The following is a 17,966-nucleotide window of genomic DNA, read 5'->3' as shown; positions in this document are numbered from 1 at the left end:
TAAAAATATCCAAGAATCTGACGTTAAAAGGTCAATATTGCAAATAGATAATTGACATACTGGTCAAAGTTTAAACATGAATCTTGATCTCTATGCATTTCCTTTTTGGAATTTAAAAATATTTGCCCAAAATAGTTTTGTGTCATCTTTAGGTCACGTTAGAAGTATTTTCAAAAATACACACCGATTTTAATCCCTGTAAATTCAAAACGAAATTTCATTAAAAGATTTCACTTTTTGCACAGCTGTTGCTGCGAAATGTGAATGTTGATTATTGGAAAAGATGCAGGTAAAATATACAAGCAAATGAACTTTCAAACAATCTGTCTCTTTGCAGCAGTTCATTCTTTTGACATGACTAAAATCAGCCTTCGCCAGCAGCTGGGCCAAAGTTGTGTTTTGCAAAACAAATCAATTCCAGGTGGACAAACAACGCCAGCGAGCCTACCCCGACACTGTGCAGAGGAGCACGAGCAGTCTTGTGCCTCTGCATGCGTGTGTAGTGATGACTGGGCATCATGAAGGTGCAGTGAGGTACAAGCAACTGTTTAAACAAGCAGCCAGTCAGCAACACAATACAAACTACCAGCTGACAAAGGCTGCTTGACCGGACCCCTGTACTCTAACTGTGTCAATGGTCGCCCACACACGCACACAAATAGTGAATTAAGCTTCCCACTTACACTACACAACCTGTCCAGCCTATACACACACACTCACGCATACACACGACTGTATTGGGCTGAACAGATGCATGCACACGACACGTGTTACACTCGTTGCGCACGTGTTTGTTTACACACATGGATTACGTTGTGTTTTTGTGCTGGAGGTGAATACATCCCGGCTGTGCAGCATCAGATAATACACTGTTCCATAAACAACAGCACTGGCGTCAATATTCTTTCTCCTTGCTTCTTTTAAAACATGACATGACAGACATGACATGCTCACATTGTGCAACTCTTCATGCGTAAGCGCTTACGTTTGCGGATGGATCAAATGTTTAAAGCATATGGCACAGCCAATGGCGTGAAGCGATTATTAATCCTTCTGATGTTGTGTTTGCTGGTTTTATGAGGAAAAAAAGGCTGGAAAAGATGGGCAGAGTGAGAACGTCTGAGCGTCAGTTCTTAAGCAAACTATTGTTGTTGATGCACCTGTGCTGAGGAATATATTAGACTTTGTAAATGCAAAAATGGAATATTTAATTAGTGAATAAACTTCATAAGGGCACTTCCACAAATTTAAGAAGGACTTTAAAAAAAAACAACAATATTATTGATAATAATGATATTAAACAGTTTGAAACTCTCCCATATAAGTTGGGATGGAACAGAAAATGCACAGAAATTAAATCAATTAAGATTAAAAACTAATTTCTGTTGATAAGAGTCTCTTGTAAACTAGGAATTTGCTGCATATCTTAAGTACATTTTAAGATAGAGCCAACCACCAGCTTTTTCATCTTAAACCTTACGAGGATCAACTCAAACGCTGAACACATACAAAGGACTGTTGAACATCGTGTTTGGCAAGACGCTGCTCGTCTGAGTCATGGATGATTTGACAGCTCCCTCTTCTGGTTAGATTGGAACAATGTACAAGTTATAATCTTATGTCAGCAGGATGTTTAAAAACTAGTCTGGATCTTATGTTTTACCCCTTTACCGCCAAACTTCTCCACGAAACCATGGAAGTGTAGAAAATAAATCATGCCTTCTTTTGTACTATTTGAATCTGTAAAAAGGAGTGACGTTAAGGCCTTGCATTTTATTAAACAATTACATTTAGTTTACACAATACATTTGAATATTGAGTTGAAAGCATCTGATAAGACACTCAAGAGTTAGATTGCAGTGACTACACGTCACATTTTGTTGTTTCTTCTTGTTTCGAAGCTTTTGTTAAAGGTTTTACGCCGTCAGAGGGGGTTTGAGCTTGAACATGAAAAGTTTCTTAATGCGTGTTACAGCCACATGTGTCTTCATCTCGTTGTCGCTCTTCTACTTTTTCACAAGTCTCCTAGTGAAGCTTAATGTTGATTCATTTTTATTAGTTCATCTTCTCAAAATATCAGATCGTTACACGATATTGGGTGGATATAGGTTGAAGTAGTATTATATCACACTGTACTGTAGTTGCCAAAACTACACAGGAAAGAGGCAGAAAAGGCAACGAGAGGAATTTTTAGGAATAAAGATTCCAGCCCGCATATCACCAAATTACTGACGTGCATTCTGATGGGATTAAAGTGATCTTGTGACCTCGGTGTTTGGTGAAATAGGGAAGGTTATTTGCTGTGGAATTTCTACTTTTCAAATCACAGACATGACGCATTCAGACGGGATTAAAATCACAGACCTTCTCATACCCAGCATGTAAGCATCGTCTTCCTGTTTGTGTCCTTTTAGAGATTATTTGTTTTTATAATTGTTGTTTTAATATATCTATTTTTTAAACCATGCACCTTAAAGAAGATAGCATCCAATTTCGTTGTACCTGTACAAATGACAATAAAGACATTCTATTCTAATACACTACACACTGAACTAGCAGCTCCTTGGTGCTGTTTGTAGTGGAGCCGTATTTCTGACCTTGCACCATAACCCCCCCCTCGTAGCCTCACATTCACCTTCCTAGAACTGTAACACATCAGGGTTCATGCTGACCCCAACTAGTAGCTCTATTGACATATGTGACGTACAGAAAGGAGGTAAACAAAAAGAAACTCAGAACTGCTGGTGTAAGTACAAACGCCAGCTAACATGTCGGTCCCATAGGTAGGGTGTGTGTGTTGTTACTACGCAGAAGTCTGACGACTACATGTAAGGTAGACCCTCCAGAAAAACGCGGGCAAAAATCATTGATTATGCGATTAAATGTGCAGGTTTTTTATGTGATTTTATGCAGTGAAATTGCGGAATATGCTTGAAGTTGCGTAATATGCGGAAAGTTGCAAAATATGCGAAATATGCAGGAATTCGGCGGATTCGGCGCTGAGCTCTTCCCTCTTAAATTCAGCGGGCTGTCTCGTCTGATCTGAGGTTGTAGGTGAAAAAAAAAAAAAAGGAGAGTGCGGGTGGAGAGGAGGGGAGAGGGGTGGTGGCGGCCCGGAGGCCGGCCGCCTCTCTCCCTCCAGCCCGCGGCTCAGTGCTCGGGTGATTGCCAGGCGCACCGGCGCAGCGAGGGGACGAGCCAGAGCTCCGTCACCCCACGCGTCCGCCGCCAAGATCCCCAAGTGGATGAGAGCGTGCGTCCGCCTCCGCCGGCCTTCGCAGGCGCAGTGGTACGCGGTCAGCACGGAGACCTGAGTCCACCGGCAGCCGCGCCCACCGCGCAAGCGGGGGGCTCGACGGAGACGGCACTCCCTTTTTCCTCTCACCCCCGCGGGTGAGAGCTGCTGTTTGGGGGGTGGCGGTTTCTGCGAGGGGTGCGGAGGTACCCGGGCGGGTCCCGCACGTCGCGACCGGGCGTCCCGACATGTCACTCACAACACTTCCCCCTTTTTCCAAACTTTATGCGAAAATGTGCGGCGATGATGCGGTGAAATCAAGTGAGCCCCGCATAATTCGCATATTCAGCGCGGACATATGCGATCATCGCGGGAAATATGCGCCCTTTCAGGAATAAATCTATCCCCGCGTAATCTGCGCCATTTGGCTGATTATGCAATGAATTATGCGATCGCGTAATCGCGTTTTTCTGGAGGGCCTAGTAAGGCCTATAATCAAAACTAGTTATAACGTTGCTAAAAAAATACAAACATATTTAATACATTTAATGGGCTTCGCTTAGATGACATGATTTCAACTTCAACTTAAGAAATCTAAATGGACAAAGTCTTCAAGCTTTAATTTAATTCTGCTAAAATATACCAGTAACAAGAAGTAATACTTCTTTTAAAATTAGCAACGCTGTGGACATTCATGGCAAAATATTTATGTGAAATGTAGCACAGTAAAACATACTCAATCTATATCACCCTCAAAGATTAATGAATCGCTTTTGGTTGAAGAATTATCCAGTCCAAGACCTTTTTTGTCATAAAAAAACTGAAGAAGTTTCATGATCGCTCAGCGTGCACTTGGTGTTCCCGTCTTGTTTCCTGTCAATCTAAATCAAGGCAGACATGGCCGTGGCTGTGATTGCTCTTAAAAAGTGGCCAATCATGAGCTGGTAAATAGACACACTTAAAGTGCTGCGCATAAGCAAAGTCTGAATTACCATCCATCTTCATTTTCCTCACCTCTTTATAAGTGGGCTGATTTTTAACATTCCTGCTCAGAAATGTCATTAAACCTATTGATTCCTTTCAAGTATAAATGTTGTGTGAGAGTATGAGGGGATCTCCTCAGTATATGTGCCTCCATGTGGAGCCGTGGGTGTTTTTGCAAGGTAATATCTCAGGAACACTTTCACTAACTTGAAGAACATACTTGTCGAGGACTGCAGGGACAAAGGCCTGAGCAGACCCACTTCTACCCAGCTACCTTCTCCAAGTCTAATAGGGGGGACATCAAGACATTCCCAAGCCATATGATGATGTCTTCAGTGAGTTCTGGACCTGCCTGGTAGTTCCTTGCATTGGAACACACCTCAGGCACCTTAAGCCGGGCATACACTGTGCGATTATCGGCTCGTTTTGAGACGATTTTCCAGTCGTGCGACTATTTTTTGGATCGGGACGGATTTTGACCCAATAGTTGGTCGTGCAGTGTACGTGGGCCAACAAAGAGAGATTAACACCTCACGACGAGCTCCCGATCATAAATCGTGAGGTCACAAGAAAATCAAGCGTGTTTGAAATCCTGGTCGCTCCTCGTGAAGGAGTCGCACAGTTGAAGCAGCTACGACCCGAGTTGCCTCATCCTTTCGCAGAGAGCATGCGCAATCTCTGATGTCACGTCAAAAACTATTATTTGTAGTTTAAGTGTTGCAAATTCACTTTACAAATCATGTTTTAATAGCAGAAAAAAAGACTGCATTTCCCACGTACGGTGCGTGTCGCCGCGTACCCTACGCCGTAGGCTCTGCGTTGGTGTAACGCGGAACCATAAATCAGCCTTCAGTGTGCGCTCTGCGCTGTTCTGAGCCCAAAGAAGTGTTCATTTTGCTGGGACGCCGGGTCCCTCCGCCGAGACACAACTTTTGCAGTATGCGTTCATTGTTGAGTCTAAAAACAGGGTTTATACAGCAATCCTTATGTTAAATTTAATACCAATTTAATACTTTTTTCACTACCTTCAGATTTTTTAAAAAAACGGTCACAACATTAAGTGTTAATCACGGACCTTTTAACATTAATACAGATTTTGACCTATAGAACACTATACAGAACAGATTTATAGACTCATTGATGTTGACCAAATGTTTCACATTTATTTCACTTTGTGAATGACAATAAAATAGACTGCTTAAATGGAAAAGGTAAAAAATAATAGCAATTTTAAAAAAAATAATACCTCCGACAAATTGAATTTAACACTTTTAATGGCCTTAAATTTGGCAATTTTAATTTATCACTTTTTAATACTTTTTAAAACCCCGCGGAAACCCTGAAAATGATGCGCAGTGCCCACCCAATCAGAAACGGTACAGATATTTTGGGATTTTTTTTATATATATAAAAAAAATTTAATTATAAAAAAATAAAGGATCCCCATAACTTTGATTGCGTGGGCAGGACGCACGTTTGGGTGGGCACAGCCCACCCCTGCCCCAAAACCGGCCTCGAGTTCCAGTACACAGAGGTCCGACGGGAGGATATGATCGTATAGTGTGAGCAGACGGGTCGCATCCGAGCATCGGGTCGTACAGTTTGAGAACATACATCGTGGGCTGTGAACTTTTGAACTCCGCGATCTAGTCGTGCAGTGTGAGATGGGGCAGTCTCAAACGATTTAAAATATCGCACAGTGTATGCCCAGCTTTAGAAGGAGTCTAACCGGCATTCTGCCCAGACGACCAAACCACGCCTGCTGGCTTCACGCTATGCCGTGAAGCAGTAAAAGTTAGACCAGCCTGCTTTGGAAAAAAAAAAAAGAAGAGCTCATTTTGGCAGTTTATATAAACTATCTTATTATGTTGGTCACTACTCATAAACATACAGTAGGTGAGGGTTGGAACACGGATCAGCCGACACATCGAGAGCTTCGCCCTTTTTCAGGTTCTCTCATCAATGTGAAAGACCCGAACAGATTCTGGCCATCTCCTTCACCATTCTACTAAAACTGAAGACCTTGAAAGGCCCTCCTGTTTCATACTCAGCTGCAACCCACCCCAGTGATTGACGGAGGCTCAAATGACAAAGATAAACTGTACAATTGCAGATATTTTCCACTCACTGTAACCTAACTTCTGGATAGGTTATAAGGAGGCACACCAACAGCTAAAACAGCCCAGAAACGATCAGACGAGGATATATGGACAATGAGGGGAATGAAACCACTGCTCTCAGACCAAAGTTCACAACTGTCATAGAGGGATTACATTTGGACTTCACCCTCTTAAACAAACATTGCATTCAAATGTTCCTGCTGATGACGCACATGATCAGAAGAGATAAAAAGGAAAAGAAATACAGGGAGTGCGTGTTCCGTCTCACCTCCTCTATCATGGTATCGATTGCATCAGACAGTTCGGTTTTTGTAGCGTCGCTGGCCACCATGTTTCTCAGTCTTAGGCAGTATTCTCTCAGCTAAAAGACATAAGACATAAACAGTTAGCGTCTCAAGTATTACGCAACGTTTTCATGGCAGACTCGTGATCTTAACCGATTTAAAAGTGAGGAAAATATGCAAACATACCTTATGATTGAGAATGTCATTCATTCTGCGTGACGCCTCTGAACTGTGAGACTCTGGGAAGCATTTCTTTGGAATCACGCCATACTTTTCTGAAAATAAGATGGTATAAAAGTCACCTTTTAATCCAGTCAAGAACCAAATACAGTTATTAGTTTGTTTTCCTGAGTTTGAAAACAAACCAAACACCCTTTTAACAAAGAAAAAACAAGAAGATACCCAGATCATTCAATACCTAAACATAAATTTATAGAGACGCTATAATCACATGCGTAAGAACTAACCAATGAGATTGACCAACATGTCCCACTGTCCTCCGTCATTGGTTGGATTGGAAAGGAGGAACTGGACCAGGCGTCCGTCCACCAGTTCCTTCCTCTGCGCCGTCTCCACGCAGGCATGGAGGAAGTAGTAGCACCGCTCAATCTGCAGAGAGATGAATCCAACAGAGAGACTGAGAATGACGAGAGAGAGAAAACACTGCCAAACAAGACGCAAGTCCCAGGTTACTCTTTGACTTTTTACAAAAGTAAGGACAAGACGCCACAAGAGCTAGATGAAACTTCCTAAGGATAATCAAATCCTCTTTCAAATGAAACAAAAATGCATGGTGTGATTTTAAATATAAGACTTTAAAATCTAAAATACATAAGCGCCAAGTTTAAATTTATAAATCAAAGACTGATCATAATGATCATGATCGTGTAAGACTTGTGGAAATGTAAATAAACATTATGGTCATTATTCTACATTAAAAAGGGGCTAATATAACAGGGCAGGAACTTTAATTTGCTCAAGAAATGATTATGGCTTGATATTTCATCCAATATTTACAACTCCACGCCTCTGATTGATGAAAGGAATCAGAGTTTTTCATTAAGCTTTTTTGCATTCTGGTATTCAGAGGTAACAGTGGTACTTCCTGTGCCTTGTACTTGTTACAAAAATGGCGAAACCACCGTTTGTCTGAAGGAAACAGGACTTGAGTGCGAAAGAGATGACAATGTTCTGCGAGGTGTAACTGTGACGTCAGCCTTGGACGCGCTCTTACCACAACACACAAAGGAGGGTTTTAGGCAGACAAAGACTGAATAATAGTAAAGTGCTGCGTAAAAAAGATTGCGGCAAAGCACATGCCTGGACACAAACGGTGGCCAGACTGAAAACTCAAAAACACACACTTCGCACAATATTTCCAAAACCACACCGTAAAACTACAAAAAAAGCCAACGAGAGTCCAAGAAATTCCACGGTGATGAACAAAGGTAGTTATAATATATTAGTTACCTTGTCCCAGAAGAAGAGATAGGACTGACTGAACTCAAACTCCTCTATGTTAAATTTCTTCATGAAGGGAAGTCGCATGACGTTGAGGCACGAGAAGATCCAACATCTCCCTGTTGATGGGGGGGAATTATAGAAGTTAGTAAGAGATTTGTGATGTTATACTCGTTCTCTAAAGCTCAGAACCTGAGGGGCAACAACCACTTGCTCTTCTTGAATCGTTTCAGTGAACAAAAGGGCTACACTGGTCAGGGATTTTGTAGAGTTAAAACTGATTCTGCCACTTAATAATCACAATGAGGAGGTTATTCATATTATGTGGACTTTCTGCAAAGCCTGGTGACAGTTTCCTATTTTAGCTTTAAAAAAAACAAACAAAAAAAAAAAATTCAGGTGGCGACAAAGCCAGGATTTATGCCTGGTGTGCACCACATCCCAGAAATTAGGATCATTTGTCCAGTGTGATTATTCATTTTCTATGAAGAGCAAAGAGGATGCATAAACAGGGTGCTTGCTCTTTTTCCAAATTAAAATTCCAGACTTTTCCCAGACCTTTTTAAAACTGATATTTCTTTTCCCAAGACCTTAACTTTACATACTTGTATACTTGTGTGCCTACTGCCTACTTCATTGGTTAAGATTGTACCAATTGTGTTTATTAGAAATGTTTGTTAGAATTTTCTATAGCCTAGTATTCAACGAATGCATTATTCACAGTAAATTATGTTTTTACTGATGAAAACGTTTCAAAACATGAAAATCACGAGTACATGAATTTCACATTTTCACAATGCCTTTGAGCTTACTGTAAAATTCTACCATACATTTTTTCCCCATACTTTATTAAGACTTTCACACAAAATTCAAGACTTTTCAAGGTCTGGAAAACAGTGTTTCAAAATTCCATACTTATTAAGACTTTCAAGACTTGCGCAAGCACCCTGATAAAACTCAATTTTGGCTAAGCTTTATGTAAGTGATGGCATCCCACGCAAGTGCATTATTTAATCAACAATGTTCTCCTACATCCTAGCATTTAGTAAACAAAGGAAACTTCCTCTGTAAATATAGCAACATAAGAATCTTCTGCTTCTGAAACATCTCTATGATTAGAAACGACTGTGACAGGGTCCTCGTATTGATACAGCGGACTTGCTCCACAAAAACTCAAAATCCAAGCGAGAATAATTGTGATTGGTTTCAGAATAATTGAACATAGCCTATCAATACTCCCTTTTCTTTAATAGTGCCTGTAACTTATCAGCTATTAACCACAACCATTCACGTGATTTAAACAAAGATAGCACTCCATACCATCCATGCATCACTCCATTCATTCATCCAGTCCCACTCTCATATTCAGGGCACATTTATTGGGATCACTGTACTTTAATATACAGTCCTGTATACACACACTATTTAGATTTTTTCAAGGTTTGTGTTGGATACCTGGTCACATTAGTCTATTATGCATTAAAACAAAGTAGCAACATAGAAATAAAGCCGGATGTCGAGCGAAGTCTGACATTTTCAAGTATACACCCCTCCAAAGCTTTAAAAAAGGTGCATGTGACAAAAAACAGAGGAAGAAATAAGTCTAAAAGTGAAACTGCTTGCGGGTACTACTCTTAAATTAGGCATGACAGTACGGGAATTTAAAAAAGCAGAGAAAGCAATCCACTGGATGGGCAAATTGCTAATTTCGTAATAAGAGATGTGAAAAAGGGAAATGTGTAGTTTGTAATATAATAAAGAAACTGTACCAACCAAACTTTATACAAAATGTTTCGGTTTAGATTCCAAGGGGGTGAGAGGTTATTTGAACCCTCAGCACTTCATGCATATAGTTATTTCATATTTTCTTCACTTTCGGGATTAAAACTAAGGTACAAACTCTGACATTTGCATCTTACATGCTGTCAAAAAACTAAATATTCAGAAATACCTTCACCTACCGAGGAGAATTACATACATTTTTCCGAGAGTGTCATACTTTGCAATGCATTGTCAAACTGAGACTGCAGTACATGCCGTTTGTGTGTCAACACAAGGGATTACAAATACATTATACATCTGTTTCCTGTGGAGGAGATACACGTCATCGTCATCATGTCCCACCTGAGTTTTTCTGGTTAGTGATGGGCTTTCCCTCTGTGGGGATAGAGTGCTGGAAGATGTGCACAGTATCCTGGACGGTCTGCCTGTGCAGACAAACCTCCAACGGGTCGATGCAGGTCGACACATTCTGGGCCAACAGGTAACGTGGCTCGGCCCTCAGTCGCTTATTAAAGGTGGATACCTTGTCCCGATTCAAACCTTTGAACAGAAGGGGAAAAAAAGGACAGAATGAAACAAGGACGGGTCAGAGAAAATCAATTTATTAGGAGTATTTCCACAGCTTGATAGTCAGAGGGTTGCCTGTAACTCTGAGGAGGAATGTGACTCATGACTCATCTGTGCACTTCAACATATCAAACTTCCCATTTCAGATCTGACTAATGAGCACTCTATCTCGCCAATGACAGATGGAAATGACTGGATCAATACTCAACCGACAGAGCTTCCTTTTACTGATACTTCAAGTGGCTGGTGCTTCATTCTCACCATCACCATTAAAAGAAAAAAAAAAACACAGCTTACAGGGAACGATACTCCACTGCAGTTAATGAAGCCCTCAACTAGTGCTGGGCGGTATGACCAAAAGTTTATATCACGGTATTTTTCAAAATTATATCGGTTTCACGGTATTTTTTTTTCATGCACAACTGGGTGTTAACCACATTTTCTAATAATTTGGAAAGGAATTGCTGCAGTAAATTGGCTTAGAATGGCCTATTTTACTGTCATGAGGAGGAAATATTGTAGAAAAACATGAATGTCCACACTAGTATAAATACAGGTTTGCATGTCCTCACAAAATGATGCCGTTTACAATGAGGTGGCGGCACTTGTGATTCTAATGAAGTGAGAGAATCAGTCAGACAACACTTAAAGACTTTAAGTGTTGTCTGACTGATCTTTTACAGAATTACAAGGTAGAAAATATCTATTGAACGTAAAAAAAATTAACATGTTTTAATTTCCCAGCATTATGTTGTTTTGGTTCCACCTCCTGGTGAATCTTAGGTAAAATTCTTATGTGGTTACTTTTGGGTTGGCCAACGATTTATGTTTGTGGTGCGCAACTGTTACGGGAGCGGTCAGTCTATTTCCTTATATTACAACGCCGTTATTAATTGTTCGTTTTTTTTCCCACTTATTCCACCGAACACCGAAAGTGTTTTTTTTTGCCATTTTCGGCCGAACAATTTCGGTTACCGAACAATCGGTGCATCACTACTGCTAAACAGTCCCCTCACAAACAGTGTCCCGCGGCGGAACGTAGCGGCGCGCCGCGTTCCCAACGTTGTGTACGCTACTGTACATACTCACCGGTATTACGGTATATGAAAAATTCATATCATAAGAAAAATAAACACTGGTATTCGGTATGAACCGGTATACCACCCAGCACTACCCTCAACATTAAAATAATGCAGAAAAACTTGTAGTTAACAGGAACAAAAATCAAGAATAATTTCTGGTAGTGCTGTCCGTGGCCCGACTGAGCTGGGAGCAGATCAGAGCGGGCTGGTCTCGCTCATCTGGCTCCCTCTGTGGCAGGAACACACTGGAAAGCTTGTCTGATGCTGTTGCGCGGTGCAAAGAGGGTGCACACGCATTTTGACAGAATCAAACTGGCACTGGAGTGTGGTTTGTAATTCTCTAAAATAATAGTGCAGAGCAATTAGACATTGAGAGGAACATTGCTTAGTCATGCATGCTGCTTGGAGTTCAACCACGCTCTCTCAGCCGCCCTCTGTTATTTTCCACGGACTCCAAGCTGAAATGCAAGGGCTTTCAGATCAAATACGTGTCAATTTTAATTAACTTTCATGCAAAGTTATCAAAGCTAAACCAGGACAAAGCAAGCTGAAGGCGAGAGAAGATCATCACAGTTGGCCTGCAAGGAGTCGTAATTCAACACTATCCTGGGTTCCCTGAGCTGCAACAACTGTGTTTATTGACAGAGATGAGCACAGATTTATAATGAAGGAAAAAGTAAGAGATCAATGTCTAGATTATGTCCATCACTCTGCAGGGCATTCAAACACGACATATGACAGATGGAAGTGGAAGCAGGGCCTATAAAGGCTGACCTAAGTGCTGGTGGCTTTGCTTGGTCAAGACGAGCACGAGGGCAGAGTCTGTGGTGCATGAGGCCAAGCACGGGCCACTTACACATTCAGAATAGAATAATAGAGTAATAGAATAGAGTAATAGAATAGAATAATGAGCTGCGTCCGAAATTGCATACTTCCACCCTAATGAGTATGCAAAAACAGTATGTGAGATTTTTTTAGTGCGTCCGAAACATTAGTACGTACTCAATAGTATGCTCTATCCATACTCATTCTGGAAAAATGTATTAGTGTGGATTGATGGACACTAGCTAAGCAGAAACTTCCCACAATGCAATGCAGCGGTGTTTGGTTGCTAAGTGATACGTATATGTCATAAGTATTATATTAAGTATACAGGGTTTATACAGCAATCCTTATGTTAAATTTAATACCAATTTAATACCTTTTTCACTACCTTCAGATTTTTTTTAAAAACGGTCACAACATTAAGTGTTAATCACGGACATTTTAACATTAATACAGATTTTGACCTATAGAACACTTTACAGAACAGATTTATAGACTCATTGATGTTGACCAGATGTTTCACATTTATTTCACTTTGTGAATGACAATAAAATAGACTGATTAAAATGTAAAAGGTAAAAAATAATACCAATTAAAAAAAAAAAAAAACCTCTGACAGTGAATTTAACACTTTTAATGGCCTTAAATTTGGCAATTTTCATTTATCACTTTTTGATACTTTTTAAAACCCCGCGGAAACCCTGGTATAATAATATATTATATAATATTAATATTATAATATTCGTATATAATAATATTATATAATGTCATCTTGTTTTGGCCAGGATAAACGGGAAATACCGGAGCGGTGCTGCTACTGCAGCTGTGACACGTCACTTCCTCCCAACGGCAGGAAGTGACGTGTGCGCTCTTAATAGTACGTCCGAATGAATGCATACTACTGATATTTACTCAAAAGTGTGCCGAACTTAAGTATACTTTTTAGTATATACTGTTTAGTATGGCATTTCGGATGCACCGATAGAATAGAATAATAGAACAGAATAGAATAATAGCATTGAATAATAGAATAGAATAGAATAGCAACAACCTGCGCAAACTTCAGGTAGCAGATAACGACTGAGGATACTGATGAAAAAGCCCAGGAGTACCAGTGCTAGTAAACTCTTTTGTGACTCAGGGCTAAGCACTCTACAGGCTCTCTTGAGGAACCTGATGTTTAAGTTTATGTCTCGACTTGATGAGTTACAAAACAGTATTATAATGAAGCTCACAAGCCCCAGGTGCAGTTCGGTCAGATATCAATCATATCTATGGAAACATTGGTATGGGTGCCTTTTAAGACTCTCATGAATAAGAGTATGTTTTTATGTGTTTATGTCGTTGTTGTTTATTTTTTATGTTGTATGTCTTGATATTGGGTCTAGAGCCCGTAATAAAGTTTATATATAATAGAATAGAATAACAGAATAGAATAGAACAGAAAAGCTTTATCGGCCAAGTATGAACATGCCAGGCAGGGAATTTGTTTTCATTTTTTTTTTTCGCTCACTGAACCCAGATTTAAATAGTTACAAGCAGTAATAGACAAATGGCTCTTATTAACATCTATACCATTTAAAAGTGAAAGGTGCAGCAGTAAGAGGTAGTGGTGGTTATTGAGAGGTGCATTGTTCCAGCATGATTGTGGTTATTCTATTATCTAAGGGTTTTATCTGAGGGCTGAGTTGCAGCTCCTCCTGTTAAAGCTGAGGTGCAGCAGATGAGGTAGTGGTGGTTATTGAGAGAGTTATTCTATTATATAAGGGTTTTATAGTTATATAGTTGCAGCTAGGGCTGTTCGATTAATCGATTTTAAAATCGTAATCGCGATTATGTAATTAGAACGATGTTAAAACGTGAAACTCGTAAAATCGATTTTTCACTTTTTTTTTTTTTTTTTAACCTTGTCTGCACACATATTAATGATTGATACCCTATTAATGATTGATGGAAATACCTCTCAATACCTGCGACAAGTGCCCCATCAGAGAGGCTCTTTAGTGTAGGAGGGGGAGTTGTAACATGCCACCGGGCATCCCTCAAGCCAGATGCGGTAGACCGGCTCGTGTTCCTTGCAAAAAACTTGTAAAAGTGAATAGCAAATGTAATGACTGACATTACACACCTCTACCTCCTTCATGGGTTGCATTATTATTTAGCATGCAAAGACCCAGTTTAGTTTAATTAGAAAATGTCTTGTTTTATTTAATTGGAAATATAACTTACTGTATGTTTGCAAGTGCTGATTTGCTGATTTTTTTTTTTCAGAGATAAAACTTTATATTTTATTATATTTTTTAAAACTTTTTTTCAACTTATTTTACAGAGCTTTGCACTTTATTCATTCATTTTTGGTTTAATAAGAGCAAAGTTTGCACTTAAAGCCCAATGGGGCAAATGTTCAATAAAAAAACAACATATTTGAAATAATTTCTTTGCCTTTTGTCAATTCACAAAATAATCGTAATCGAAAATCGGATTTTGAGGAGGAAAAAAAAAAAAAAAAAAAAAAAATCAAGATTTAACTTTTGGGCAAAACCGAACAGCCCTAGTTGCAGCTCCTCCTGTTAAAGCTGAGGTGCAGCAGATGAGGTAGTGGTGGTTATTGAGAGAGTTATTCTATTATATAAGGGTTTTATAGTTATATACAGTACTCGAGATGAGGGGGGATGAGGGAGGATGACATCCCCCCTGAAATAAAAACGGTCCAAATCATCCCCCCTGTAAAACTGCCATCCCCCCTTTCCATCCCTTATGTCATTTCATCAATGAATGTGGTTTTACTGCTATTTCAACATTTAGAGTCAACACCAGAAAAATAACTTATTTGACAATTTTCACCTGTTTCAAGTAAATTTTCACTTGAAATAAGTAGGAAAATCTGCCAGTGGGACAAGATTTATCTTCTCATTACAAGCAAAAAAATCTTGTTCCACTGGCAGATTTTTCTACTTATGAAAAGTGAAAATCTACTTGAAACAGGTGAAAATTGTTGTTTTTTCCAGTGATGAGTCTTGTTTTAAGTGTAATGAGATTTTTTTCCTAAAATGAGACATTTTAACTAGAAATAAGACAAATATTCTTGTTAAGATTTTGAGCTTTTGCAGTGATCCATTTTACTTATCCTGTGAAGGACAGAGTCATATTGATAAGTTCAGAAAACTGTTTTTTATTTGTGTGTTTTGATGTATTTGATGTAAGCCCAGTGGATATTTAAAGCTTACAGAAGGCTGCATTTAACTGCTGCTATGTCATTCCTGCAGTATTTCTGCAGGTGTTTTGGTCAGTGCTATAATTTGTAATATATTATATTATTTGTAATCAGCACAAATTATCTGTCCCCATATGATAAAATCCACCATCCCCCCTGATTTTTTTTTTTTTACAACTCGAGTACTGGTTATATAGTTGCAGCTCCTCCTGTTAAAACTGAGGTGCAGCAGATGAGGTAGTGGTGGTTATTGAGAGAGTTATTCTATTATATAAGGGTTTATAGCTATATAGTTAAGGGCTGAGGTGCAGCAGATGAGGTAGAAGTGGTTATTCTATTATATAAGGGTTTATAGTTATATAGTTGCAGCTCCTCCTGTTAAAGGTGCAGCAGATGAGGCCGCTGACGTAACCACATCAAGACGCGGCTACAACTCCGTCCTGAAGGCCTTTCTGCTCTTATCACACACATAATAATATTATAAGACCCATCCCAGGGGGTCGACATGTTACCAGGTTCAAGACAAAGACGCGCTGTGTTCGCCCACCCAACCCTGGGAGAGTTGGACTGAGTTGGGCTGGTGGATTGAGAGGAAACCTGGAGAAAGACTTAGATCAGAGAAAGAGCTGAACCATTACAGAGGGGCAGGTCTGTGTGGCCGGCTGTAAGGGTCTAAGGTCCGTGTGCGGCTCGGTCCCGGGGATCTAGCGGATAATATGCGTGTTTTAGGTCTTTTCTGCGGGATAAAGCCTTAAATCGACGCAGAGGCTACGCCGTATGGTACGCGGCGACGCGCACCGTCCGCCGTAGGCTCTGCGTCGGTGTAACGCGGGACCATAAATCCGCCTTAAGTGGCTACCGCGAGGGAGGCTAGCTTAGCCTGCTAGCCGCAGCCGGACCGGAGCCTCGTCCCGCCGCGACGGCTCCGCCACCACCACCCCCTCCCCGCCCCGGGACCACACTCCTGCACCTACCCGCCTCCATGGTCCCGCTGGTCCGAGCAGCGTCCCCTGGTCGTGTGTCCCGGTGTGAGTGTCCGCCCCGCTGCTGCTGCAGGATCTCAGTCTCAGTCTCCGGTGCAGCGAGAAGCGCGCTCCCGCGGGAGCCCCCGCGGGAGCGCGCAGAGCTGCAGCCACGGGACGCTCTGCTCTTTATTACTGAGAATACACAGAGGTCAAAAGTATTCACATTCATTACTCAGGTAGAAGTATAGATAATCAATCAATCAATCAATCAATCAATCAATCAATCACTTTATTTGCAATTAATATTAATCTTGCAGCAATATGTAGACATATACACATAGTAAAAAAAGGACAACGACTTTGATTTGATTTGATTTGATTTGATCTTTATTCATCTTGAACAAAACAATAATAAAAACACACCATACATCAACAACAATAATAAAGCACAACCAGTTTTGTTCAAGAAGGGACAGGAAGAAGCAAATGCTTATCTAGTCCGGCCCCTTCTTGCAATATAAGAATATCCGATATATAAAAGAATAATAATAGCAATAACAATAATAATAATAATAATAACAACAATAATACATATATACAGTATATACCCTTCTTCTTGACATATAAAAGTATATGAATATAAAAGTAATTAAAAGACAAGTGAGTCAATAAATAAAAGTAGCTAAAAAGAAAGGCATCAAGCACAGTAAGAGAAGAAAAAAAAAGTAAATGAAAAAAAAAAAAAAACAATCACCATAATAAAAGTAGCTAAAAAAGAAAGAAAAAGCAACATGCACAGAAGAAAAAAGACAATGAAAAAAATAAAATAAAAAATCATGGTCATTATAACATCAAATGTTGGTAGTTCAGTATGAGAATCTGCTTATAGCAGCGTTTGAATAGCCTGATGTTCTTGCAGACCTTCACACTTTCATCAAGATTGTTCCAGAGTGTTATACCATACACTGACATGCACATCTTTTTCAATGTAGTATGAGCCATTGTCTGTTTAAAAGTGTGTTTATTCCGTAAATCATGAATACCATCTCTTTTCCTAAATAACACCATCTCTTTTCCTAAATAACTAAAAAAATCTAAAAATTCAAGCCCCACAACAGCTACCTTTTCCTCATGGAATTGAGAAGGGAGATGGCAGAAGATCGATCAATTACGTGGGAATATTAATACAATAACATAATCATGTGTGAAAGAGATGATTCACACGATTATGGGGTTAACATAAGTGTCCAATGAAGTCTTCATCAATGAACGAATGAAACACCATTGTCAGGATAAGTTAATCATTTTAACTTTACTGGGTAAACGTGATAGTCTGAAACGTCATTTCATAACACGTCTATTAAACGTGTATTTAGTCTGAAAACTGTTCTGTTTAAAAACACTCACTGATTAAGTATATAACATTTCAAATGTGTACCATGAGTGA

General features: G+C 39.9%; 1 protein-coding gene across 1 annotated transcript in view; it reads right to left on the bottom strand.

The window, feature by feature from the left end:
• Positions 1–16,681, bottom strand: part of blmh (bleomycin hydrolase) — a 38,258-nt gene extending 21,577 nt beyond the window's left edge. The window contains exons 1-6 of the mRNA XM_061720225.1: positions 16,529–16,681; positions 10,209–10,406; positions 8,094–8,203; positions 7,091–7,232; positions 6,810–6,898; positions 6,608–6,700 (exon numbers count right to left, since the gene is read on the bottom strand). Of these exons, the coding sequence (XP_061576209.1) occupies positions 6,608–6,700; positions 6,810–6,898; positions 7,091–7,232; positions 8,094–8,203; positions 10,209–10,406; positions 16,529–16,538 (642 nt within the window). The 5' untranslated portion in view covers positions 16,539–16,681. The remainder of the gene's footprint in view (positions 1–6,607; positions 6,701–6,809; positions 6,899–7,090; positions 7,233–8,093; positions 8,204–10,208; positions 10,407–16,528) is intronic.
• Positions 16,682–17,966: the final 1,285 nt, after the last annotated feature.

Source organism: Cololabis saira, chromosome 4, assembly GCF_033807715.1.
Source record: "Cololabis saira isolate AMF1-May2022 chromosome 4, fColSai1.1, whole genome shotgun sequence".
Classification (NCBI taxonomy): Eukaryota; Metazoa; Chordata; class Actinopteri; order Beloniformes; family Belonidae; genus Cololabis; species Cololabis saira.
This window is presented reverse-complemented; position numbering and strand designations above follow the sequence as displayed.